The following is a 22,050-nucleotide window of genomic DNA, read 5'->3' on the forward strand; positions in this document are numbered from 1 at the left end:
CTCTGTTTTCATGTACATACTATGCTGTTTTGATTACTATGGACTTAGAGTATGTTTGATATCAGGTAGCATGATACCTCAACTTTGTTCTTCTTTCTCAAGATTGCTGAGGTTATTTGGGGTCTTTTGTGGTTCCATATACATTTTTGTAATATTTATTCTAGATCTATAAAGTACGCCATTGGTATCTTAATGGGAATTGCATAGATTCTATAAATTGACTTGGTAGTATGGACATTTTAATGATCTTGATTCTTCTAATCCATGAACATGATATATGCTTCTACTTATTTATATCTTCCACAACTTCTTTCTCCAGTGTCTTACAGGTTTCTTGGTACAAATCTTTTACTCTCCCAGTTAAATTTATTCCTAGGTACTTTATTTCTTTTGCAGTAGTTAACGGGATTGCTTTCTTACTTTCTCTTTCTGGTAGCTCATGAATGGTATATAAAAATGTCATTGATTTCTGAATATTTACTTTATATTCTGCTACTATGCCTAATGCATTGATTAGGCCGAGTAGTTTTTTGGTGGGGCCTAAAGGGTTTTCTATGGACAATATCATGTTGTCTGAGAATAATGACAATTTTACTTCCTCTTTTCCAATTTGGTTCCTTTTTTATTTCTTCTTCTTGTCTGGTCACTATGGTTAGGTCTTCTGGTACTATGTTGACTAAGAATGGTTAAAGAGAACATCCTTGTCTTGTTCCCAGTCTTAATGGAAATGCTTTTAGTTTTTGCCCACTGAGTATGATATTGGCAGTAGGTTTTTCATATAAGACCTTTATTGTGTCCAAAACCCTGATGTTGAGGTATACTCCCTCTATTCCCACTTTGGTGAGTGTTTTTTTTATCATAAATGGGTGCTGGATTTTATCAAATGCTTTTTCTGCATCTATTGATATGATCATGTGATTTTTGTCTCATTTTGTGTATGTGATGTATAACATTTATTGATTTGTGAATACTGTACCACCCTTGCATCTCTGGAATAAATCCCACTTGATCATGGTGTATGATCCTTTTAATGTGTTGCTGGATCTGGTTTGGTAATATTTTGTTGAGGATTTTAGCATCTATGTTCATCAGAGAGATTGGCCTGTAATTTTCTTTCTTCGTTGTGTCTTTACCTCATTTTGGAATTAGGATAATACTGGTTTCATAAAAAGAGTGTGGACGCCTTTTCTCTTCTTGAATTTTTTGGGATGATTTGAGACTGATAGGTGTTAGTTCTTTTCTGAATGATTGGTAAAATTTGCCTGTGAAGCTGCCTGGTCTGGGCTTTTGTGTGCTAGGAGTTTTTTGAATACTGCTTCAATTTCATGAGTCATTATCAGCTTTTTTCAGGTTTTCTGCATCTTCCTGATTCAGTTTTGGAAGATTGTATGTTTCTAGAAATGTATCTATTTTTCTCAGGCTGTCCATTGTCTTGGTATAGAATTGTTTGCATTAATTTCTTACAATACCTTGTATTTCTATGGTATCAATTATTTCTCCTCTTTTAGTTATGACTTTATTTATTTGGGTCCTCACTTTTTTTTGTGATGAGTCTTGTTAAAGATTTTCCAATTCAGTTTATATGTTCAAAGAACCAGCTCCTGGATTCATTGATCCTTTAATTGCCTTTTTAGCCTATATTTATTTATTTCTGCTCTGATCTTAATTATTTCCTTCTTTCTACTCACTCTGGGCTTTTTTTGTTGTTGTTTTTCTAGCTCCTTTGGGTGTAGATTTAGGTTGTTTGTTTGAGATGTTTCTATCTTCTTCAGATAAGCCAGTAGTACTATGAATTTCCCTCTCAGGGCTGCTCTTGCTGTATCCCATAGGTTTTTGTGTTGTTGTGAGTTTGTTTTCATTTGTTGTCAGGTACTTTTTGGTTTCTTCCTTGATTTCATTGTTAATCTATTCATTATTTAATAATATGTTGTTTAGCCTCCATGTATTTGAATGTTTTTGAGGGTTTTTTTTTGTGTGTGTGTGTGGTTGATTTCTAGTTTCCAACCATTGTGATCCAAGAAAGTGTTTGATATGATTTCATTTCTCTTGAATTTGAGAAAGCCTATTTTGTGTTCTACCATATGGTCTATCTTTGAGAATGATCCTTGTGCATTTGAGAAGAATGTGTATTCTGCTTTTCTGAGTTGAAATGTCCTGAAAATATCAATTAAATCCATAAAAGTATGGAAGCATTGTGAATTTGCGTGTCATCCTTGTGAAGGGGCCATGCTAATCTTTGTGTCATTCCAATTTTAGTATGTTTGCTGCTGTAGTGAGCACTGTTCCCCAAATTCTTTGTTTGTTTGTATTTACTTTCTTTTTTTAAGATTTTATTTTATTTATCTTTTAGAGGGGAAAGGAAGGAGAGAGGGAGAGAAACATCAATGTATGGTTGCCTCTCATGCGTCCCCTGCTGTGAACTGACAGGCAACCTAGGCATGTGCGCTGACTGGAAATCTAACCACGATCGACTGCTTCACAGGCCCGCACTCAATCTACTGAGCTACACCAGCCAGGGTGTTTTTTACTTTCTTTTAGCTATTATGTGTCATGTGTAATTTTCTTTGGTTAAGGTGTGTAAACCAAAATCACTTTTAGGCTGTTATAAAGAATAAAATTTATTGATTTCAGCAAAAACAAGCTGCAGCCCAGGAGACAGAGATTTAGGTGGCAACCCAAATTGAGGTCCACTGAGACAAAGGGGAGGTTGTCATTTATAACAAAAGTTCCTTCCCAGGTTCTCAAATCTGTTTTGTGCATGAAAGGTCTACAAATTGTGCAGCTCTGATTGGACAGGGCTGGTCTCAATCTATTGGTAGAAATAATAAACTGTTGTTTCTCTTCTGTGATTAACCCAGATGCTGTAAAAAAGCAGGCATAATATAGGAAGCCGAGAGTTCAGCCTGAGGTTCTTCCTGGTATACAGAATATGTAGGAAGCCTCAGTCAGAAAATGGCCACTAGATTCTTATTATGTACAAAATTCGGGCCCTTAATTGACCATGGGGGGTCCATATTAGCAGGTAAATATTTTCTCAGGGTTCAAAGCAAATTAATCTTTCTTCTTTGGATCTAGAGGTACATTGCCTTTGACATTAATGAAAATATTTCTGGTTGTTGAATCCTTGAGTCATAAGCCATTTCCTTCTTAAACTACTAAATAGATGATTCCATTTTATTCTGTACTTTAATGATATGGACAAACCTGAGACCAAAATATTCAAAGAAGAAAAATGTTCAAAACCCTGATGTAAAGAATGCTTGGAAAGAAAGCTAATGTTGCCAGAATGGAGAGAGAAATTAAAAGTGTGAGAGGATGCATAACTACCAGGAGGTGAGGTCAAATAGATAGTTCCAGGTCCAGTCATAACTGAATCCCGTTTGTCAGTGTGAAGGCTTTGCATTTTATTTCGAGTGAGATGAGAGACACTGGGTAGTTTTGAGCAATAGAAGTGATGTATTCTGACTTACACTCTAAGGAGATTGTAGTGTTGGAGGTGGCACTTACAGGGCCGAGCAGATGCAGAGGCCTGTTCTGTTGCTGGTGCTCAGATTGTTCAGGGACAGAGGTGCTTTCTAAAGCAGGTATGGGATAGGAACTGTGAGAAGATTCCTACAAGTCCTCAAATATTAGTTGCTGTTTTTACAGTGATATCTGAAAATGATGCTGGAGCCACTGTCCCATTAGCTTTAAGGCCCAGCATATTGAAGTCAGGGAGGGGACTGGGCTTCAGAGCCTTCAGCTGCTTCTCCCTAGTGTGTGTGTGTATGTGTATGTGTGTGGGTGTAGAGCCTGGAAGTTCAGTTATTTCCTTCCAGGCTTCTCTTGGTGTCCTTTCTTTCATTACCTCTAAGGGTCTTCTCTTGGATAAGTGTCCAGCTGATACCGAACACTTCTGGTCACGTTCTATTTTCCTTTCATTCATACAGGGTATGTGGGAGGGATTTTCAGAACAGATTTCTTGGCTTTCTTATATTGAAAGGATACTATCAGCCTAATCACTACACAATTCTGTTTAGATATCAAGCTGTACATTTTCTTGAATTTCTTATTGGTCACAATTCTTATTCATGTCTTTTCTTAAACAAATTATTAGCTAATATATTTTTTGGCTGCCAGAACCCCCACACTTAAAATCTCACCTTCCACACAAGTTGACCTTTAGCTTATTTAGAAATTCCAATTCTTGCTAAAGGGTAACCCTATGAGCTTTGAGGTGGTCTGATGAGCTTTTTGAGTCCATGTAAAATCCCAGTCTCTTTTCCTTTTTTTTCATATTAACAATGTTCTGGTTAAAATAGCCCCCTTCTGATTACTTTAGGTTAGTCCAAAGCAAAAGGGGACTTACACATTGCTGAAGTTACACATTGTTCCTAGGGCATGGAGCTTTGCAGGACCAGCTTTAATAATCAACCAAGTCTGGAGAAGAAGGCCTTTGCAAACCTTGAGTGCCCAGGGAGAGCTATGTGTGCTTGGGGTTTATGAGAAGATATTCATTTATGTATCAATGAATTGGGCATCAGCTATGCACTAGACACTGAATTTAGAGCTTGCATTATGTAGTCACTTAAGATAAAGCTCTTAAAGAGAACAAAGCCTAACATAAAAATAGACTGTTCATAGCGTTTATACATAGTATGATTAATTTATATATAAGGTCCAAGCAGGAAACAAGGAAACATTTGATAAAGAAGTTTAGGGAGGTGATGTTTTAGGCTTGAAGAGATGACCCAGGAGCAGGGTGAACAGAAGGGCACAGTGTGGGTATTAACTGTGAGAAGAGACCCCTATGTACCTCAGGATGGCTGGTGTATAATGGCGAAGGCAGGAGTTCCCAGATACATGGTTAAGAAACAGGCTGAGGTAAGCCAAATATGATGTACTTAGGGTTTCAATTTGTCCTGTGAATGAGAGGGAGCCTTCAAACTTTGTAAGCAAAGTTGTATTATGATCGGATTCTCATTTTAAAAGATTAAGTTAAGAGCAAAGGATTTCCCTGGGACCAATTAGAGCGCTGTTGTCGTAGTCCACATAAGGTGGAGGTCTTAATCGAGGCTGTGACTGGGGTGAGAAGTAGGAAGAGATTGTGCAGAGGTGGTGAGGAGTGGGTGGGATGGAAAGAAAGGATGAAAACAGTTTTAAGAAGATAGAAAGGACATGATGGGAGATTCGATGTTAGTGATGAGGAAAAAGAGAAAAATTTGTGGGAAACATGAGGTGGGTTTCAAATGTTAGAATTTGATGATCGTGGGACTTCCAGCTGGAGATGTCCAGTAGGCCAGAAAATATTTGATAGCATTACTCAGAGAGTTGCTTTGTAAAGGTGGTTGGTGCAAACAATTTAGATTCGAAGACACATGGATCCTTAATTTTAATGATCCTCAAATTTAATGATTTTAATAATCCTCACCCACTCTAAACTTGAAGAATTAAAGCCCACTATGTCCATTTGCCCCCTGGTGTCCCCTGTGTTCCAGCTCCTTACTGCTTTATAGCCATGTATTTTCTTTTAGATCACTGAGATAATGTCCCTCTATTTCTCCTTTTTCTTCTAGTCCATTAAACTTTATACCAGGTGGGTACTGAAAATATCAGAGGGAATATTTTGTAAGCATATGATTGCCTAACACTTATTCTGTATACCTGAAACTAATACAAAGTAACACTGAAATGTAAACTAGGATTGAAAAAAATATATTTTTAAAAAAGAAAAAAATCGTTGGGCCCTTCTTTCTTTTTCTAAATCTAGTCCAGACCGTAAAAGACCCAATCCAAATCAGTTGGTTTTTAGTACATACGACATGGTCATTTCCTTGCTTTCTCACATATCCAATCTCCAGATTCTTGGGGTTGGATCTGGATTGCCTGATGCTAAAGAGAAGCATGCTATATGCACAGGGTCCAACACAAATGTGTGGATCCTAGTGGGTCCCTCAGCACCTCTGTACAGTATTTTTGCTTGCTCCTGATCAGGTCCTCTTATAAAATCTATGGAATATTTAAATTTGTGTTATCTTCTTCATGCATTCTTCCCTTATCAACCACCCAATCCCTTACCTTCAAACATATCCATGACTGCTACTACACCTCCTTTCTTCTGGTCACAGAGAACGTAATGGAAGATGTTGATATTCAAAGGTAATTTTGTATACTTTACCTGATCATTACTTTCAAGTAATGATTCCTTTTTTCTCTTCTATATTAATCTCTTTATGTTGACATTTACCTTCCACATGCTTAAGTCTTCTTCATTAAAAAAAGTTAAAGCTCTCATTTGAACCTTCATTTCCCTCAAGCTGCCAATCCTCTCTCCAGCTAACGTGGGGGAATGTTTACATATGTCAGTAGTTGTTTATGATCTTGTGCCTCTAAACCAGATTTTCCAACTTCAATACTATTTCAGGCCAAGACGTTTTTTGTTGTGGGGGTTGTTCTGTGCATTGTATGGTATTTAGTAGCATCCCTGGTCTTTACTAACTAAACGCCCCCGCCTTGCCCATTTGTGTTAGCCAAAAATGTCTGTAGACCCATTTTGGATGAGAGGGAAAAGCTTTGTTCCAGTTGAAATTAAATACATAACAGTGGTTGTTTGAGCAGGCATATTAAAAGAGCTGAAAAGTTGTGCTATTTTATTTATAGAGGATAATGTAGCTGATTATACTCTCAGAGTGAGGACAATTAAGAAGCTGGTCTGACAGGAAACCCAGTAGTACATCTAGAGAGAAAGTATGAAAAAATGTTGCTCTGGAGTATGTTCACAATGAATATTGAGAGGTTGTGTGACTTTAGGTTATTGAAAGGTAGCTGCTGTAAATTTAATTAATTATTATTATTGTATTAAGATGAATTCTTTCTGATACATTTTATGTAAAATGTTAGCAAGTTTGACAACTCATTACCATGCTTGATAGAAGAATAGTGACAGGATTTGAAGAAAGAGAGACATGACCCTTAAAGAGAAATGTATGCCCTTTGAACCATGGTCAAGTTTGAAATGAGGTTTGTATGTGTTAATGATGTTCACATATACCAAGCTGTTCAAATTTCTATCAATTTGGAGAAAAAAGGACTGTGAGTTTAGGTATAAATTATGGAATGTTCTTTATGACAGAAGGTTTCCATGAAGCATAAGATGTGCCCTTTTCATCTCAGCATACCCAGAGCTGACTTTGGGCTACCATCCAACTCTGTAGGTTGCTTCCTGTTGATGGGTAACAGAAGAAACTGAACTAAAAAAGTCAGAATGTCTGTTGTGATACTATGAGAAAAGGTGATTTCAACATGGTCTTGAGATCTATGTTTTAAAATCTTGTCTATGTTGTAGAAATCCCTTGAGACTTTTGAGGTCAATGACATGACACCATGGAAAGATGTTTCGAATCAATTATTTTTAATTTGTTGAGTGCTTGTTATGTTTCAAACCCAGGGCTGAAATCAGGGAAATATCTCTAATTCTCTCATGATAACGGTATGACGGTGCCAGCTCGTCCTGGCTCACAGGAGCTGATTTTGTGTATCTCTCCCCAGCTCTGTGTTTGGTGACTGGAATCAACCACGGTAAGAATATTTACAATGTGGAATCTACCCTGGCCAATGACACCCAGTTGGCAGGGGTGTCATTCCATAAGTTAAGGGTCGAGGGTTCAATTCCCAGCCAGGGGTCTGATCCTGGGTCTGATCTTGGGTCCAAGATGTAGTATCCTGATTTGTAGTATCCTGGGTGTGTACTGGAGGCAACCAATTGATGTTTCTCTCTCTCTCCCTTCCTCCCTCCCTTCCTTTCTTTTATTCTCAGGTAAGGATAAAATAGAATTTAAAAGAAAACTGTGTTCCCTGGCTGGTGTAGCTCAGTGGATTGAGCACAGGCCTGCAAACCAGAGGATCACAGTTCAATTCCCAGTGAGAGCACATGCCTGGGTTGCAGGCCAGTTCCCAGCAGGGGATGCACAAGAGGCAACCATACATTGATGTTTCCCTCTCTCCTTCCCTTCCCTTCTAAAGATAAATAAATAAAGTCTTTTTTAAAAAAAGAAAACTGTGTTTACACCATGAAGTCAAAACATGTCACAAATCCACAAATCGAGATTCTGTGTTTTTAATTTCCAGAGAACTGTTTTGCCTGAAGATAGGTCTTATTTTCTCCATTTCACAGTTGAAACTAAAACTCAGAAAACTAATTCCCTTTAAAGGATACATGGACAACAACTAAGAAGAGTGGAAATGGGAAGGAGGGGGAGGAGCATAGGGGGATGGGATGGGATGGGAGAAATAGACAGAAAACTGTACTTGAAAAATAATTAAATCAATTTTAAAAAATGTTTTCTTAAAAAAAGAAAAAGAAAAAGATAACTAATTCCCTAAATGAGTTTTACTTTGAAAACTACATGAATTCTTGGGAAGCAAGGCATAATATAAATACAAGAGAATTCATTTTTCTACTCAAATAACAGACTCCAGTTGAATTGAGGTTTTCTTCATCGAAAAGTGAAAAATCTTGTGAATTGTATGTTTTCCCTTTAAATTTTTTTTTTTGCTGTACACAACATGTTATAATGAGAACACGTTGATGTTCCTCTGTTTCTCTTACCTTCTTCACTGAACATAAAATGACTTATAAGACAGTCTTTAAGATCTGGATTTTATTGTAGATTAGAATGCTATTTTTCATCATGCTTGGTTTTCTAACAAATATATTATTTGCAAAATGTTTCTAGCATTTTGTTAATTAACCCCTGTTCTATTACTAATAAGTCCTGTGATCTTAAAAAGTTTTCTCAGCTGTGTAGTGTAAGGAATGCCACCAACGACCTCTAAGGTCATTGCCATTCTTGCCAGCATGGAGATTCTTATGCTTCTAACCAATGGAATATGCCCTGCTATAAAAATACTATTGTGGAATATGTCCTAAATAAAACATTCTTATTATAACTTTATTGAATACATAGCCTCAGAAGTGAAGTGTGTTATTTTGTTGTGAAACAAAGTTTTTATTTTGTTTTCAAAGTTTCAGAATCTGAAGCTGAGGGAATGCTACTGTGAGGAAAACCCACTGTTCCTGAAGCAGCCTGTTAGGGCTGAGATAAAGCAGGATGTCTGGAGTCTGCAGGTGAGACCTTCTATCACCCACACAGCTCTCCTCTAAAGCCTTGATTTAAGTTTTAAAGAGGTTTCTTTTAAAGCATTCCAACCTCATCAGCAAGCGATTGATGTCACCCTAGTCTGTTGGCAATGTGAATCTTAGACATAATCTCTTTGACTTGCTTATAGAATCCAATGTCTTGCTACCTGATTTCTGGAGTGACTAAATTCAGAGAAATAGAAACATTTTGTTGTATAGAAAGAGTAGAATTTGTTTTCACTATCACCTTTCAAGTGTTTTTTTAGTATCATCTAAGAATACATTTTATTTTTTCTTACTGGGGTCTTTGTCCTTCCCACTTACCTCCCTGCCCTCTTTTTTAGGATTTTTAAATTGAATTTATTTGGGTAACATTGGTTAATAAAATTATATAGGTTTCAGGTATATAATTCTATGATATATCCTCTGTGTATTGTATTGTGTGTTCATCTACCAAAGTCTAGTCTCCTTCCATCACCATTTATCCCCCCTTTACCTAATTCTACTTTCTCCCATCCCCCTTTTTCTCTTGTAATCACCATATTGTTGTCGTTTGAATTTCCTTTTTCTTTGCCTATCCCTTTTTCACTTCACCCCATTCCTATTGGATGAGTTATTATGATCCAGAAATCATGGTCACTTTGGTCAAGTAACTTGGTGATATTAAAAGAAGGAATAGGAAGCCCTGGCTGGGTATCTCAGTTGGTTAGAGCGTCATCCTGATACACCAAGGTTGTAGGTTCAATCCCCGGTCGGAGCACATATAGGAATCAATCAATGAATGCATACATCAGTGGAACAACAAATTGATGTTTCTCTCTCTTTCTCAAATCAAGAAATAAAAACGTTTAAAATAAAAATAATAAAAAAGGAATTGGAAACCATATTAGGGGATTCTCTTTGTGGGTCTTTTGGTAATAGACAAGCTAAACCTTTGCAGATTTTTTTACAATTGAGTATGTCTCCATCATAAACTTGAACTTCTCAGGTCCTTTTAAGATTATAAGTGAACATTCAGGATTGATTATCTTAAGACTTTCAAGAATCATGTAGGATTCAAGTTTCTGAGATGCAGGAAACAACCAATTTTGTTGAATGGTTTAGTTTTTTTCTATAAATAACATTTTCCTTTGTTGCATAGATTCCATATACTCAATACAGAGAACTAGAAAATATATGTGAACAAGGAAGAAAATTTCAATGTTATACTGATTAAAAGAAAAGTTTATTACAAAAGCAATACAAACTCATTTAGGGAAATTAGAACAAAAGCAATAAAAGTTGGTGAGATTACTTAGAAATCCAATATGCTGAGATATTACCATTATTCTCCCTGGCATTTATTTTGCTAGTACTTTCCATGCATCCAGAAGTTTTTTTTGAAGTTGAAGATGAATTTAGATGCCATATACTATTTGAGACTTGTTTTCTTTTTCTCAAACTATTGTGAATATCTTTCCAATTGATAAAAGAAATAAATCTCTGATCTCTTTTAAATGAATATATAATATTCTGGTATATTACAACATAGTATTTTTAACTATTATAAAAATATTATGTTGTACTGCTGTTAGCTGTTTAGATGACTAATAATTTTCTGGCTCTTTGGCCTTTATAGGCTACAATGACTGTCCTTGTAGCAAACTTCTCCTCTGCACAGTAGCCCTAAGAGTGAAATTGCTTTGTCAAAAATTGTCATTTTTTAAAAGTTTGGCTAGCTCTTTTCAAATTCCCTTCCAGAGAGTCAATCTATATTTCCACAAACAATATTATCTTCTACTTTTGTGTGAAAAAAATCCTATTTGATATTTAATTGTTAATGATTTCGGAAACTACAGGGATTAATTTGCTTAATCCCTTATAATGTATTTGTTCTCCTTGAATCAAGCATTTTAGAATAATAGTAACAATAACAATAATAAAAACTAACACCTGTTAAGCTTACTATGAGCAAGGCGTTGTAAGCACTTAACAGAAATGAATTAATTTAACCATCCAATAACCCTAAAAAGGTAGGCATCATTATTGTTGCCCTTTTGTAGATAAACTAAGCCCCAAAGAGGTCACATAATTTGTCCAGGGTCACAGAGCTGGTTACCCGTTGGAAATACGATGCCAACCAACCTAAATGGCTGGGCTCCAGACTCCTTGCAGAAGAATCACCTCAAAAAGGGGCTGCCTGGGGTGAGGGAAAAGGGAACAGCGGGTGGGGGCGGGGCTGGGGGAGTCCTTAGTTGAAGGAGGTTCTGGATTGCAGATGGGGCTGGAGGTGGCAGTGGTCTTACCAGGGTACTTTTGAAGGCAATAATAATTTGGGTACTTTTTAAAGCATCTCTAAGAATTTTTCTTAGAAAGATAAGACATTTATTACACATTTCATACTGTATTTAGAGTAAAAGTTATTTCTACTGGACATTTGCTTAACATTACTGATGAAACTATTGCATACCTGAACTGCCAAAGAATTATAGAGCTTTGATTCAAGATTTTTATTCACCTGAGAGCTTTATGAACTAAATTTGAATGTTGATAGCTGGATTATAACTAAATGTTAGCCAGGACATTCTGTATTAGTAGATATGAGATTAAGAGTTTTACCCAGGTTATCTGATTTAATTCTTTGAACTCTCTAAGATGGCATTGGATAAATATCCCNAATGGGCTCACAGGACCAAGTATAAAGGACACATGGACAATAACTAAGGGTGGGGAGTGGAAAGGGGAGGGAGGCGGGGAGCATGGGGCGGGGGGCGGGCAGGGTTGGGAATATAAGACAGAAACCTGTACGTGAACAAGAATTAAATAAAATTATATTTAAAAGATAAATAAATAAATAAAATAAAAATAAAAAGAATTTTACCCAGGTCATCTGATTTAATTCTTTGAACTCTCTAAGATGGCATTGGATAAATATCCCTGTTTTATTGGTAAGGTATCCGAGATAGAGAAGTCAGGACCTGTCTGAAGAGAGTTCATAGAAGAGAGTACACAGCTAGTAAGTCATAGAGCCTGGATTTGCACCTATTTGGCTGAGTCTGACACAGAGCATTTGCTCTCTTTTTAAATTTTATTTTTAAATTACAGTTTGCATTCAATATTATTTTGTATTAGTTTCAGGTGTATAGAATAGTGGTTAGACAATTACATACTTTGCAAAGCAGACCCTGCAATTTTTCAAGTACCCACCTGGCACCAGACACAGTTGTTACAATATTATTGACTGTATTCCCTATGCTGTACTTTACATCCCTGGGACTATTTTGTGGCTACCAATGTGTAGTTCTTAACCTTTTCACCTTCTTCACACAGCCCTCCAAACCCCTACCCCCTGGCAACCGTCAGTCTGTTCTCTGTATCTTTGTTCTTGGTGCTATCTATGTTTTAGTGTCTGTCCTAAAGGAGTATCGGTGTCACTTGACCGTAGTTCTTAATTGATCATTTCTTCCAAGGATTCATATTCATTTTAAAGTCGTATATATTTTATATCCACATAAATATAATTTATATATAGATAGTTTTATATTTCAAATGAAATCATTATATGTAAGGAAAAAATAAAAGAACACCCCTGAAGCCAATTTTAACCTATCATGGTTTAAACATAGGGATAATCTCAGACCTACATATACTTGTTAGCTAACAAATATTCTAACAAAATAAGTGAACTATTCAAAAGGAACATTTTTTTGGTCCATAAAAGATTTCTTAACTCTTAAGTAACACTGGAGTTAGGCTACCATTAAGTTGTATATTCTCAAAGATGTACCGCTTGTATCTTTAAAAGGTGTCTTAAAAGATACTATTGGCATGGCAAATACACACACACATATATATGCACATTTCCAAGTAATAACTTTATATTTCAATGGTATATCTTCCAGATATACCTAATGCAACAGACATGTTTGGTTCCAAAAATCATAAAAAGGGAATGGTGTGAACTGCGACATATTTATAGGTCTCATATTTCAGCAAATTCTTCTACCATTTGATGGGAGTGAATCTTTTATTAGTTTTCTGAAGCTGTGTAGTGACACCTAGACTTTAATTTGTGTAGCTAAAAACTTACCCTTAAAATCAATGTTTTACTCCGAATCCCAAGCCAAGCTCCATGTAAGTAGACAAAGAAAGGGTGATAACAGATGTGTGATTTAGTCGTCCTGGTAATACTAGTATGAAAAGGTAATTTTTTCACAAAGAGGGACCTCAGTTCTATACTGTATTTTGCCACATATAATGCACACTCATGTTTTTGTGCTCATTATACACGGGATTGTTATGCCCATCATTATACCCATGGATAATATAAATCCTCACTTTTCCTTCAAAAATCAGATAAAACATTTCACATTATACATGGCAAAATATGGTAACCACCCAGGAAAATGAGCATCAGTGGGTAGGAGGTTGTGCTGTTGAAGGATCCTACGCCTAAGGAGCCCATGCTCAGGGCTGTTCGCTGTATGAAGACAGCTCTCCCAGACACTTAAGTGGAAGGGAGAGAGTGAGAAAAAAGGGGGGAAAGAGCAATCTATAATATTTTACTGTTATTTTAAAAAGATTTTAATTGGGTTGAATGAGTGAAATATTACGTATGTACATATGCAGGTATTCCCAAAGACTCCTCTCAAGGCCTGGTGTGGACTATTTTAACACCACTGGAAATTCTTCACTTTGGCCAGAAAAAAAATAGTTCCACACACTTACTAAAATTCATGTAGTGCCTGTGTAACATTTATATGGGACTTCTAGGCTGCTGTCACAATGGTGAAGGGCACTTAGTGGGGTAAATCAGATGTTTGTTTTGTTCCCTTGGTCACTGAAGATTTAAGTATTATACAGTTTTATTAAACATTTTACTTGATGATATTAATAGTTACAATGAAATTCAGCTTATGTAGATTATATATCCCCTCACCACCTCTTTTATTATTTAATATTGTAATATTATTATTACCTGAAGTGAAGTTTTTGGATATACCTGTGTGGATAAGTTTAATACAGATCGAATTCAGAGATGTGGTTAATATTGGTCAATCAGTGTTCTTTACCAATATGGCTTAACCCAGGTACTCAAAGCAGCAGGTAATTTAGACTAATGGTTCTCAGACTTTAATTTGCAAAGGGATTACCTGAGGAACTCTGTTAACTGCAGATTCTGACTCAGGAGGTCTGGAGTGCGTCTGAGAGTCTGAATCTTTGTTAAGCTGCCAGGTGACACAGGTTCTACTGGTCCATGACCCATAATTTTCATAGTAAGGCTTTAGACTTTAGTAAATATGGCAGACTCAATTTTCAAGTTCAAGGTAAATGTTTGTATGGTCTGTACTTATTGTAATTAGAAGTACAATATTTGAACTAAAGTTTATCTAATAATGTAAATTTATTATAACTTGGATTCATGTCTGTAAAAGACATGGAACTATTAAAATGAAAATAAGTTGCTTTTCTTACATTGTTGAAAACTAACCTTATTTATAATACTAGTCATTGACAATATTATATATATATGAAAATTAACTTAACAGACACTGTGAGGAATAAGCCAAAAATATAAATCAGTGAAATGGGAATTAATGTAATATAAAAGTTATTTTGAAAATTATCTGAAGAATCATATTTTTTTAATCCAGGAAATAACATCAAGATTTATAATGAATCAACTAGCAGAAAATAGTCCTTTCCTAATGCAAGCCATAGAAGGGTACCCAGAGGTCAGGAACACAATCTCTAAGGGAAGACAATGCTCAATATGTGGAAAGTTATTTTTAACGACTTGGATGGAATGCGTTGAATTTGTTTCTCCATCAAAGGTAAAGGGTGGTTTTTACACGAGTGTGAACATAAGCCCTCCTCTTATTCTTTGTTCTCATCTAAATCAACCAATTCTAATTAGATTTGTATATAAGAATTGATTTCTATGATAGCATAATGATTTTCATAGCTTCATTGAAATATAGTTGACACACAATATTATGTAAATTACAGTGTAAAGCATGTTGATTAAATATATTTATAAATTGCAAAGTCTCTATTAGCAAGGTCTTAGCTACCACCTCTGTCCCATCATAGTTATTTATTTCATTTTTACGGTGAGAACACTCAAGACCTCCTATCTTAGTAACATTTAAATATACAATATAACATTATTACTTATAATCATAATACCATACATTATATGCCCAAGCTTGTTAATCTTATAACTGGAGTTTGTTCCTTTTGAACATTTCTCTCATCCTGACTCCTGGTAACCAATACTTTACTATTTCTCTGAGTTGGTCTCTTTTAGATTCTAAATAGAGGTGACATCATGCAATATTTGTCCCTATCTGACTTATTTAAGCTAGCTTGATGCCCTTAAGATCCATCTAAGTTGTTGCAAATGGAAGGATTTCCTTCTTTCTCGTGGCTGAATAATATTTCCTGGTATAAATATCACATTGTCTTTACTCATTCATTTGTTGACACTTAGGTCGTTTTCATATCTTGGCTATTATAAGTAATGCTGCGATGAACATGAGGTGCAGATATCTGTACGAGATCCTGATCTCAATTTTTGGGGATCTTTACTCAGAAGTGGGTGGCTGGGTAATATTTTTAGTTTTATTTTTAATTTTTGAGGGAATTGCATCCTGTTTTTCTTAGTGGTCATACCGAGTTGCATTCCAATATTCTAGGGTTCCTTTTTCTGCACTTATCTTTAGTCTGCTGATGATAGCCATCTAGCTGATGAGAAGTGATATTTCACTGTGGTTTTGATTTACATTGACCTGATGGTGGTCAGTGATGTTGAGCACTTTTTCATGGACTTGTTGTCTATTTGTATGCCTCCCTTGGAAAAAACATCTATTCAGTCCCTCTGTGCGTTTTTAATTAGGTTGTTAGTTTTTTTTGGCAATTAAGGTATACTGGTTCTTTTTGGGTATTGACCCTCATCAGATATATAATTTGTAAGAATTTTCTGCCATTCTGTAGGTTGCGTTTTCACTTTGTTGAGTTTGTTTTGCTGTGCAAATGTTTTAGTTTGATGTGGTCTCAATAATTTCTGTGTGTTTTTGTCCCTGTGCTTTTGCTGTCAGAGCCAGGAAATCACTACTGAGAGCAACATCAAAGAGTTTTTTTCCCTTGTATTCTTTTAGGAGTTTAATGATTTCAGTTCTTTAATTTAAGTCTTTAATCTATTTTGATTCATGTGTGTATGTGTGTCAGTGGTGTAGGATAGAGGGGTGCTTTTATTCTTCTACATGTGGTTACTTGGCTTACAACATCATTTATTGATGAGAATGTCTTTTCCCATTGAGTATTTTTGGTTCCTTTCCTTTGTCAAATATTACTTGACCAAATCTGTGGAAGTTTATTTCTGGGCTTTTGATTTTGTTCCATTGGTCTGTGTCTATTTTTTATGCCCGTACCATACTGTTTTGATTACTCTAGCCTTTGTAGTACAGCTTGAAACCAGGAAGTGTGAATAATTGGCTTTGTTCTTCCTTCTTAGGATTGCTTTGCCTATTGGGCATCCCTTATGGCTTCATGTAAATTTTAGGATTTTTAAAATATCTGTTAAAAATGCTATTAAAATTTTAACAGATATTGCATCGAGTCTAGAGATGGCTTTGGGTAATGTGAATATTTTGGCAATATTAATTCTTGTGACCTTAGAGCTAAGGATTTGTTCCCATCTGTTTGTGTCTTCTCTTCCCTGATATCTTTTATCAAAGTCTCATGGTTTTTAGTGTACAGTTCTTTTATCTCCTTGATTAGATTTATTCCTAAGAACCTTATTGTATTTTTAAATGTATATTTTATTGATTATACCATTACAGTTGTTCTATTCCCCCCCTTCATTCCCCTCCACCTGCACACTCCCTTCCCCACCATTCTCCCCCCCCCTTAGTTTATAACCACGTGTCTCAAGTTCTTTAGATTCTATATTTCCCCTACTATTCTTCCCCCCCCATCTATTTTCTACCTACTGTCTATGCTATTTTCTGTACCTTCTCCCCCCTTCTCCCCCTCCCACTCCCCTGTTGCTAACCCTCCATGTGTTCTTCATTTCTATGATTCCACTCCTGATCTAGCTGTCCTCTTGGTTTGCTTTTTTTTTAGGTGTGGTTGTTCATAACTGTGAGTTTGCTCTCCTTTCACTGTTAATATTTTTCATCTTCTTTTTCTTATATAAGTCCCTTTAGCATTTCATATAATAAGGGCTTGGTGATGATGAACTCCTTGAACTTGACCTTATCTGAGAAGCACTTTATCTGTCCTTCCATTCTAAATGAAAGCTTTGCTGGATAAAGCAATCTTGGCTGTAGGTCTTTGGATTTCATGACTTGGAATACTTCTTTCCAGCCCCTTCTTGCCTGTAAGGTCTCTTTTGAGAAATCTGCTGACAGTCTGATGGGTACTCCTTTGTAGGTGACTGTCCCCTTATCCCTTGCTGCTTCTAGGATTCTCTCCTTCATTTTAATCTTGGCTAATGTAATGATGTGTGTGTAATTAGTAATTACATTACTAATGTAATGCCTTGGTGTGTTCCTTCTTGGGTCCAACTTCTTTGGGACTCTCTGAGCTTCCTGGATTTCCTGGAAGTCTATTTCCTTTGCCAGACTGGGGAAGTTCTCCTTTATTATTTGTTCAAATAAGTTTTCCACTCATGGCTGTTTCCTTCCCCCTTCTGGTACTCCTATAATCTGGATATTGGAATGTTTAAAGATGTCCTGGAAGTTCCTAAGCCTCTCCTCATTTTTTTGAATTCTCATTTCTTCATTCTTTTCTGGTTGGATGTTTCGTTCTTCCTTCTGGTCCATTCCATTGATTTGAGTCCCAGTTTCCTTTCCATCACTATTGATTTCCTGTGCATCTCCCTTCACTTCAATTAGTTTAGCCTTCATATGTTCCTCTAATTTGTGACTATAATCAACCAGTTCTGTGAGCACTCTGATTTATCAGTGTTTTGAACTATGCATCTCAGAGGCTGGCACTCTCTTGGTCACTTAGAGTTATGGGCTCTGGGGCTTTGAGTTCTTCTTGCACCATCTTTTGAGCTGTTCGTGCCTGTTATGTATCAGGATCAGAGCCCTAGGTGTTCACCAGAGCAGGGCAACTCAGTCGCTGGGTTGTGAAGCTCTATGTGGGGGCGGGGTCAGAGAGGAGCAATGGCTGTCCAGTCTTCCGCCTCTCGCCGCTGCCGCCCCAGGTGCCGCAGCTGCCACTGTCACCGGGGCCTGCGCGTTTCATCCCACTGCACGCTAGTGTGCCACCGCCGTCAGCCCTCTACCACTGGGTTCTCCCACTGGGGCCTGCTCGGTCGTCTCACTGTGCGCTCGAATGTGCGACTGAGGTCAGTCTGCACCAAACCCTGACTGGGTCCAGGCCACCTGCGCACCTAAGTCGGGGGATCTTTCCTGCCCGACCCTGCTCCGATGCTGGCTCCGCCCCTCTTACCGCCCCGGTCGAACGGTTAGTTGTTGTCAGACTTCCATATAATTCAATTTTCTGTTCTTTGGCTGTGTCTTTGTTCTCCAAACCTTTGTTGTATTCAAACTTGGTTGTGGGAGAAGGCACAGTGTTTCCACCTATGCCTCCATCTTGGCGGAAGTAGAACCTTATTGTTTTTGATGCACTGGTGAATGAGATTCTTTTTTATTTCTTTTTCAAATGTGTTGTTGTTACAACTGTTTTCTGTGTATTAACTTTGCATACTGTAACTTTACTGAATTTGTCAATTCTAGCAATTTTTGGAAGACATTTTACATTATATATGTATATGATGTACATGGCATGTATATATGTGTATATGCATGTATACATCCTACTCATATATACATATATACATGTATATATCATAACCATATATACATATATATGATCATGTCATCTGCAAACAGAGACAATTTTACTTTTTTTTTCTATTTGCATATATTTATTTTACTAACCTGGCTGCTCTTGCTAGCTTTTCCAAGGCTGTGTTAAATAGAAGTGGTGAGAATTAGTACTGATTACAAAGGCAGTTTACACATGTTTTATTTCTAAGGATGCTCCATGAATCCCCAGCTCTGGATTTAAACACCAGCCCCTCTGTTCCACTGCATTTTTAATACATTACATCATACGTGCTGTAGAGGTAAATCTGTCAGAGCCACTGCCAGTGAGAGCTACTGTCAGAGTGAAATAACAGTTAAGGAGAAATTTAAAAGTTAAAACCAGCTGGACATTAAACACTAAGAGAAAGGAAAGGTCATCAGGGAAAATGAAAATAAAAATGTGTGTCGGTTCTCAATATGGAAGAAAATCTTGATCTTGGTCGCTTACATAGCCTTCTAGAATGGATTGTTATATTGAAGAGATGTTTGATGACTACAGCACAGGCCATGTTACTTGGCAAAAGTTGCCAGAACATTTTTTCAGTCCATGACATGAATTCCTCGGACAAGTTTCCGTGTTCATTTTTGCCCAATGAACATCTTCTTGGGCCAGATCTTCTTGCTCTGATAGATTCCCTCTGAAATCACCTCATGAGCTGCTAGTCTCATCTCAAGGAAATAAACTGCAACCTAATAATAGTAACCACAGCCAACATTCATGTAGTACTGAATGTGCATCTGACATTGTGCTAAGCATGTCATCTGGGATACCTCAATTAATGTTCAAAATAACCCATGGACACCAAAGAGAGGAGCCAAGGAGCCAAGGAGCCTTGGCACCAAGGTGCCAAGGAGTGAAGTAATTGGGCCAAGTTCACAAAACTACTAAGTAGAGACTATGATTGGGGAGGAAACCCATACGTGATTCCTTGGGCTTAACCAGAGATGCTGGACCATCTTTTCAATGTTATTCAACTCAGTTATTCCTCATTTACTTCAACTGAATTTAGGATGCTCATGCTAAAGAATTTTATTCTGTCGTCATTTATTTATCCACTCAAACTCATTATTGTTTTTCCTATTACATGTCAAGTCCTTTACCAAGGGCTGAGAATAAAGAGCTCCAGATCTCTGAGAACTCATGTGTTCCCAGAATTTTGGAATCTGACAAATTAGGCTTGATGAGAGGCCCTAGCTCTTACCACCTGCATCATCTTAATTTCCTCTTTGAGACTAACTTTCCATCTGTGAATTTGAGATAATAGTGGTCCTTTCTCACAGGGTGGTGATCAGTGATACCTGAGGTAATCATGGGCAGTACTTAGCAAAGCAAGTAATTAATGAAGGTAGTACATAGTAGATAATTAATAAAGATTAATTTTTTAAAAAATATCAAAGCCTTTAGACAAGAAAGAATGATGACATTCTTGTGGTAAGTACTATCATGGAAGAGTGTACTATGGTGCTATAAGGAGAAAGCATCTCAATTAAACAGGAATGCTCTCTGCTCTCTCTCCGGGGCCTAGCGCAGTGATTGTGCTTGGTACTTGGAGAATGTGAAATAGATGTTATAATTATTTTAATAGGCATTGTTTATGAATGTACTTTGAATGATTGGGAGGCATTAGAATAGATAAACACCAGTAGACAGGCATTTAAAGTGAGGAGACTGCCAGTGCAAAGGTATCAGTGTAAATAGGTTACACAGTGAGTGGAGGGAACTTATTATAAGTTATAGAGATGAAGTTAAAGAAAGAAGCAGATGTGAGATGGGAATGGCTCTTGTGTGTGAAGTTGGAAATTAATTTCAAAATCTATTTTATTAGTTTATTATGTCCGAGTGAATTGAAAAAACAACAACAAAGTGGTATAAGAATATGGCATGTGGCCCTGGCTGGTGTAGCTCAGTGGATTGAGCATGGGCTGAGGAACCAAAGGGTCACCAGTTCGATTCCCAGTCAGGGCACATGCCTGGGTTGCAGGCCAGATCCCCAGTTGGGGGCACATGAGAGGCAACCACACATTGATGTTTCTCTCCTTCTCTTTCTCTTTCCCTTCCCTTATAAAATAAATAAATATAAATAAATAAATAAATAAAATCTTTTTTAAAAAAGAATATGGCATGTGCTAAAAACACAATGCTTAAAATTTTAAGACAAAAGCTTGGTGTGGATTTTTGCTAATGAACGATAATGTTCAAATATTGAAGAAAGACATGATCCCACTGATAAAGCACATTGAGTGCCAAGCAGAATAAGCAAGACCTAGACACACTCATGCCTGGGCACATCTTGGTAAACCTGCTAATACCAAAGAGAAGCTCTTAAGAGCTAAAGATGAAATTTTGAGAAAAAATATCACCTACAAAAAATGACAATGAAGTAAAAGCAGATGACAAAAATGTATAATATTATTATAGTCATAAAAGATAATGGCTCAGAATCTAGAATTATATGCCTAGGTAAGTTGATAAGCAAAAGCCATGTGAGTGACAGAAAATTGTTAAGAAGAAAGGCAGTTTCTTCCATAAGAGGAAAGGAAGTTTCTTTCCATCCATTGAAAGGAAACTTGTTATGCTTTGAAATAACCATTGGTTCTAATCTTATTATAATAACTTTTAAGAATTCAAAAGTTATCTTGAGACAAACAAAAATGAACAGACAACTATTCAAAATCTATGGGATACAGTGAAAGCAGTTCTAACAGGAAAATTTTTAGCAGTACAGGCCTATTTCAAGAAACAAGAAAAACCTCAAATGTAAAATATAACCCTGCATCTAAAAGTACAAGAAAAAGAACAACAAACAAAGCCCAATGTAAGTAGAAGGAAGGAAATATTAAAGATTAGAATGGAAATAAATGACAGAAGAAATTTAAAAAATACACAAAATCAATGAAAACAAACACTGGTTCTTTGAAATGATAAACAAGATTGACAAACCATTAACCAGACTCATTACAAGAAAGAGAAAGGACCCAGGTAGATAAATCAGAAATGAAAGAAGAGAAGTAAAAACTGACACAAAAGAAATACAAAGGGCTGTAAGAAAATATTATGAACTATATGCC

At 36.6% G+C, this 22,050-nt stretch overlaps 1 protein-coding gene and 1 non-coding gene across 2 annotated transcripts in view; one reads left to right on the forward strand and one right to left on the reverse strand.

The window, feature by feature from the left end:
- LRRC69 (leucine rich repeat containing 69) overlaps window positions 1-22,050 on the forward strand; it is a 53,745-nt gene that overhangs the window by 25,978 nt on the left and 5,717 nt on the right. The window contains exons 6-7 of the mRNA XM_037058710.1: window positions 9,005-9,106; window positions 14,752-14,931. Of these exons, the coding sequence (XP_036914605.1) occupies window positions 9,005-9,106; window positions 14,752-14,931 (282 nt within the window). The remainder of the gene's footprint in view (window positions 1-9,004; window positions 9,107-14,751; window positions 14,932-22,050) is intronic.
- Window positions 2,177-2,280, reverse strand: LOC118995638 (U6 spliceosomal RNA). The gene has a single exon (XR_005068333.1). It is a non-coding gene; the product is annotated as a U6 spliceosomal RNA (small nuclear RNA).

This window comes from Sturnira hondurensis, unplaced genomic scaffold (genome assembly GCF_014824575.4).
Source record: "Sturnira hondurensis isolate 20B ecotype Veracruz unplaced genomic scaffold, ASM1482457v3 Scaffold0010128, whole genome shotgun sequence".
In the NCBI taxonomy this organism is placed as follows: Eukaryota; Metazoa; Chordata; class Mammalia; order Chiroptera; family Phyllostomidae; genus Sturnira; species Sturnira hondurensis.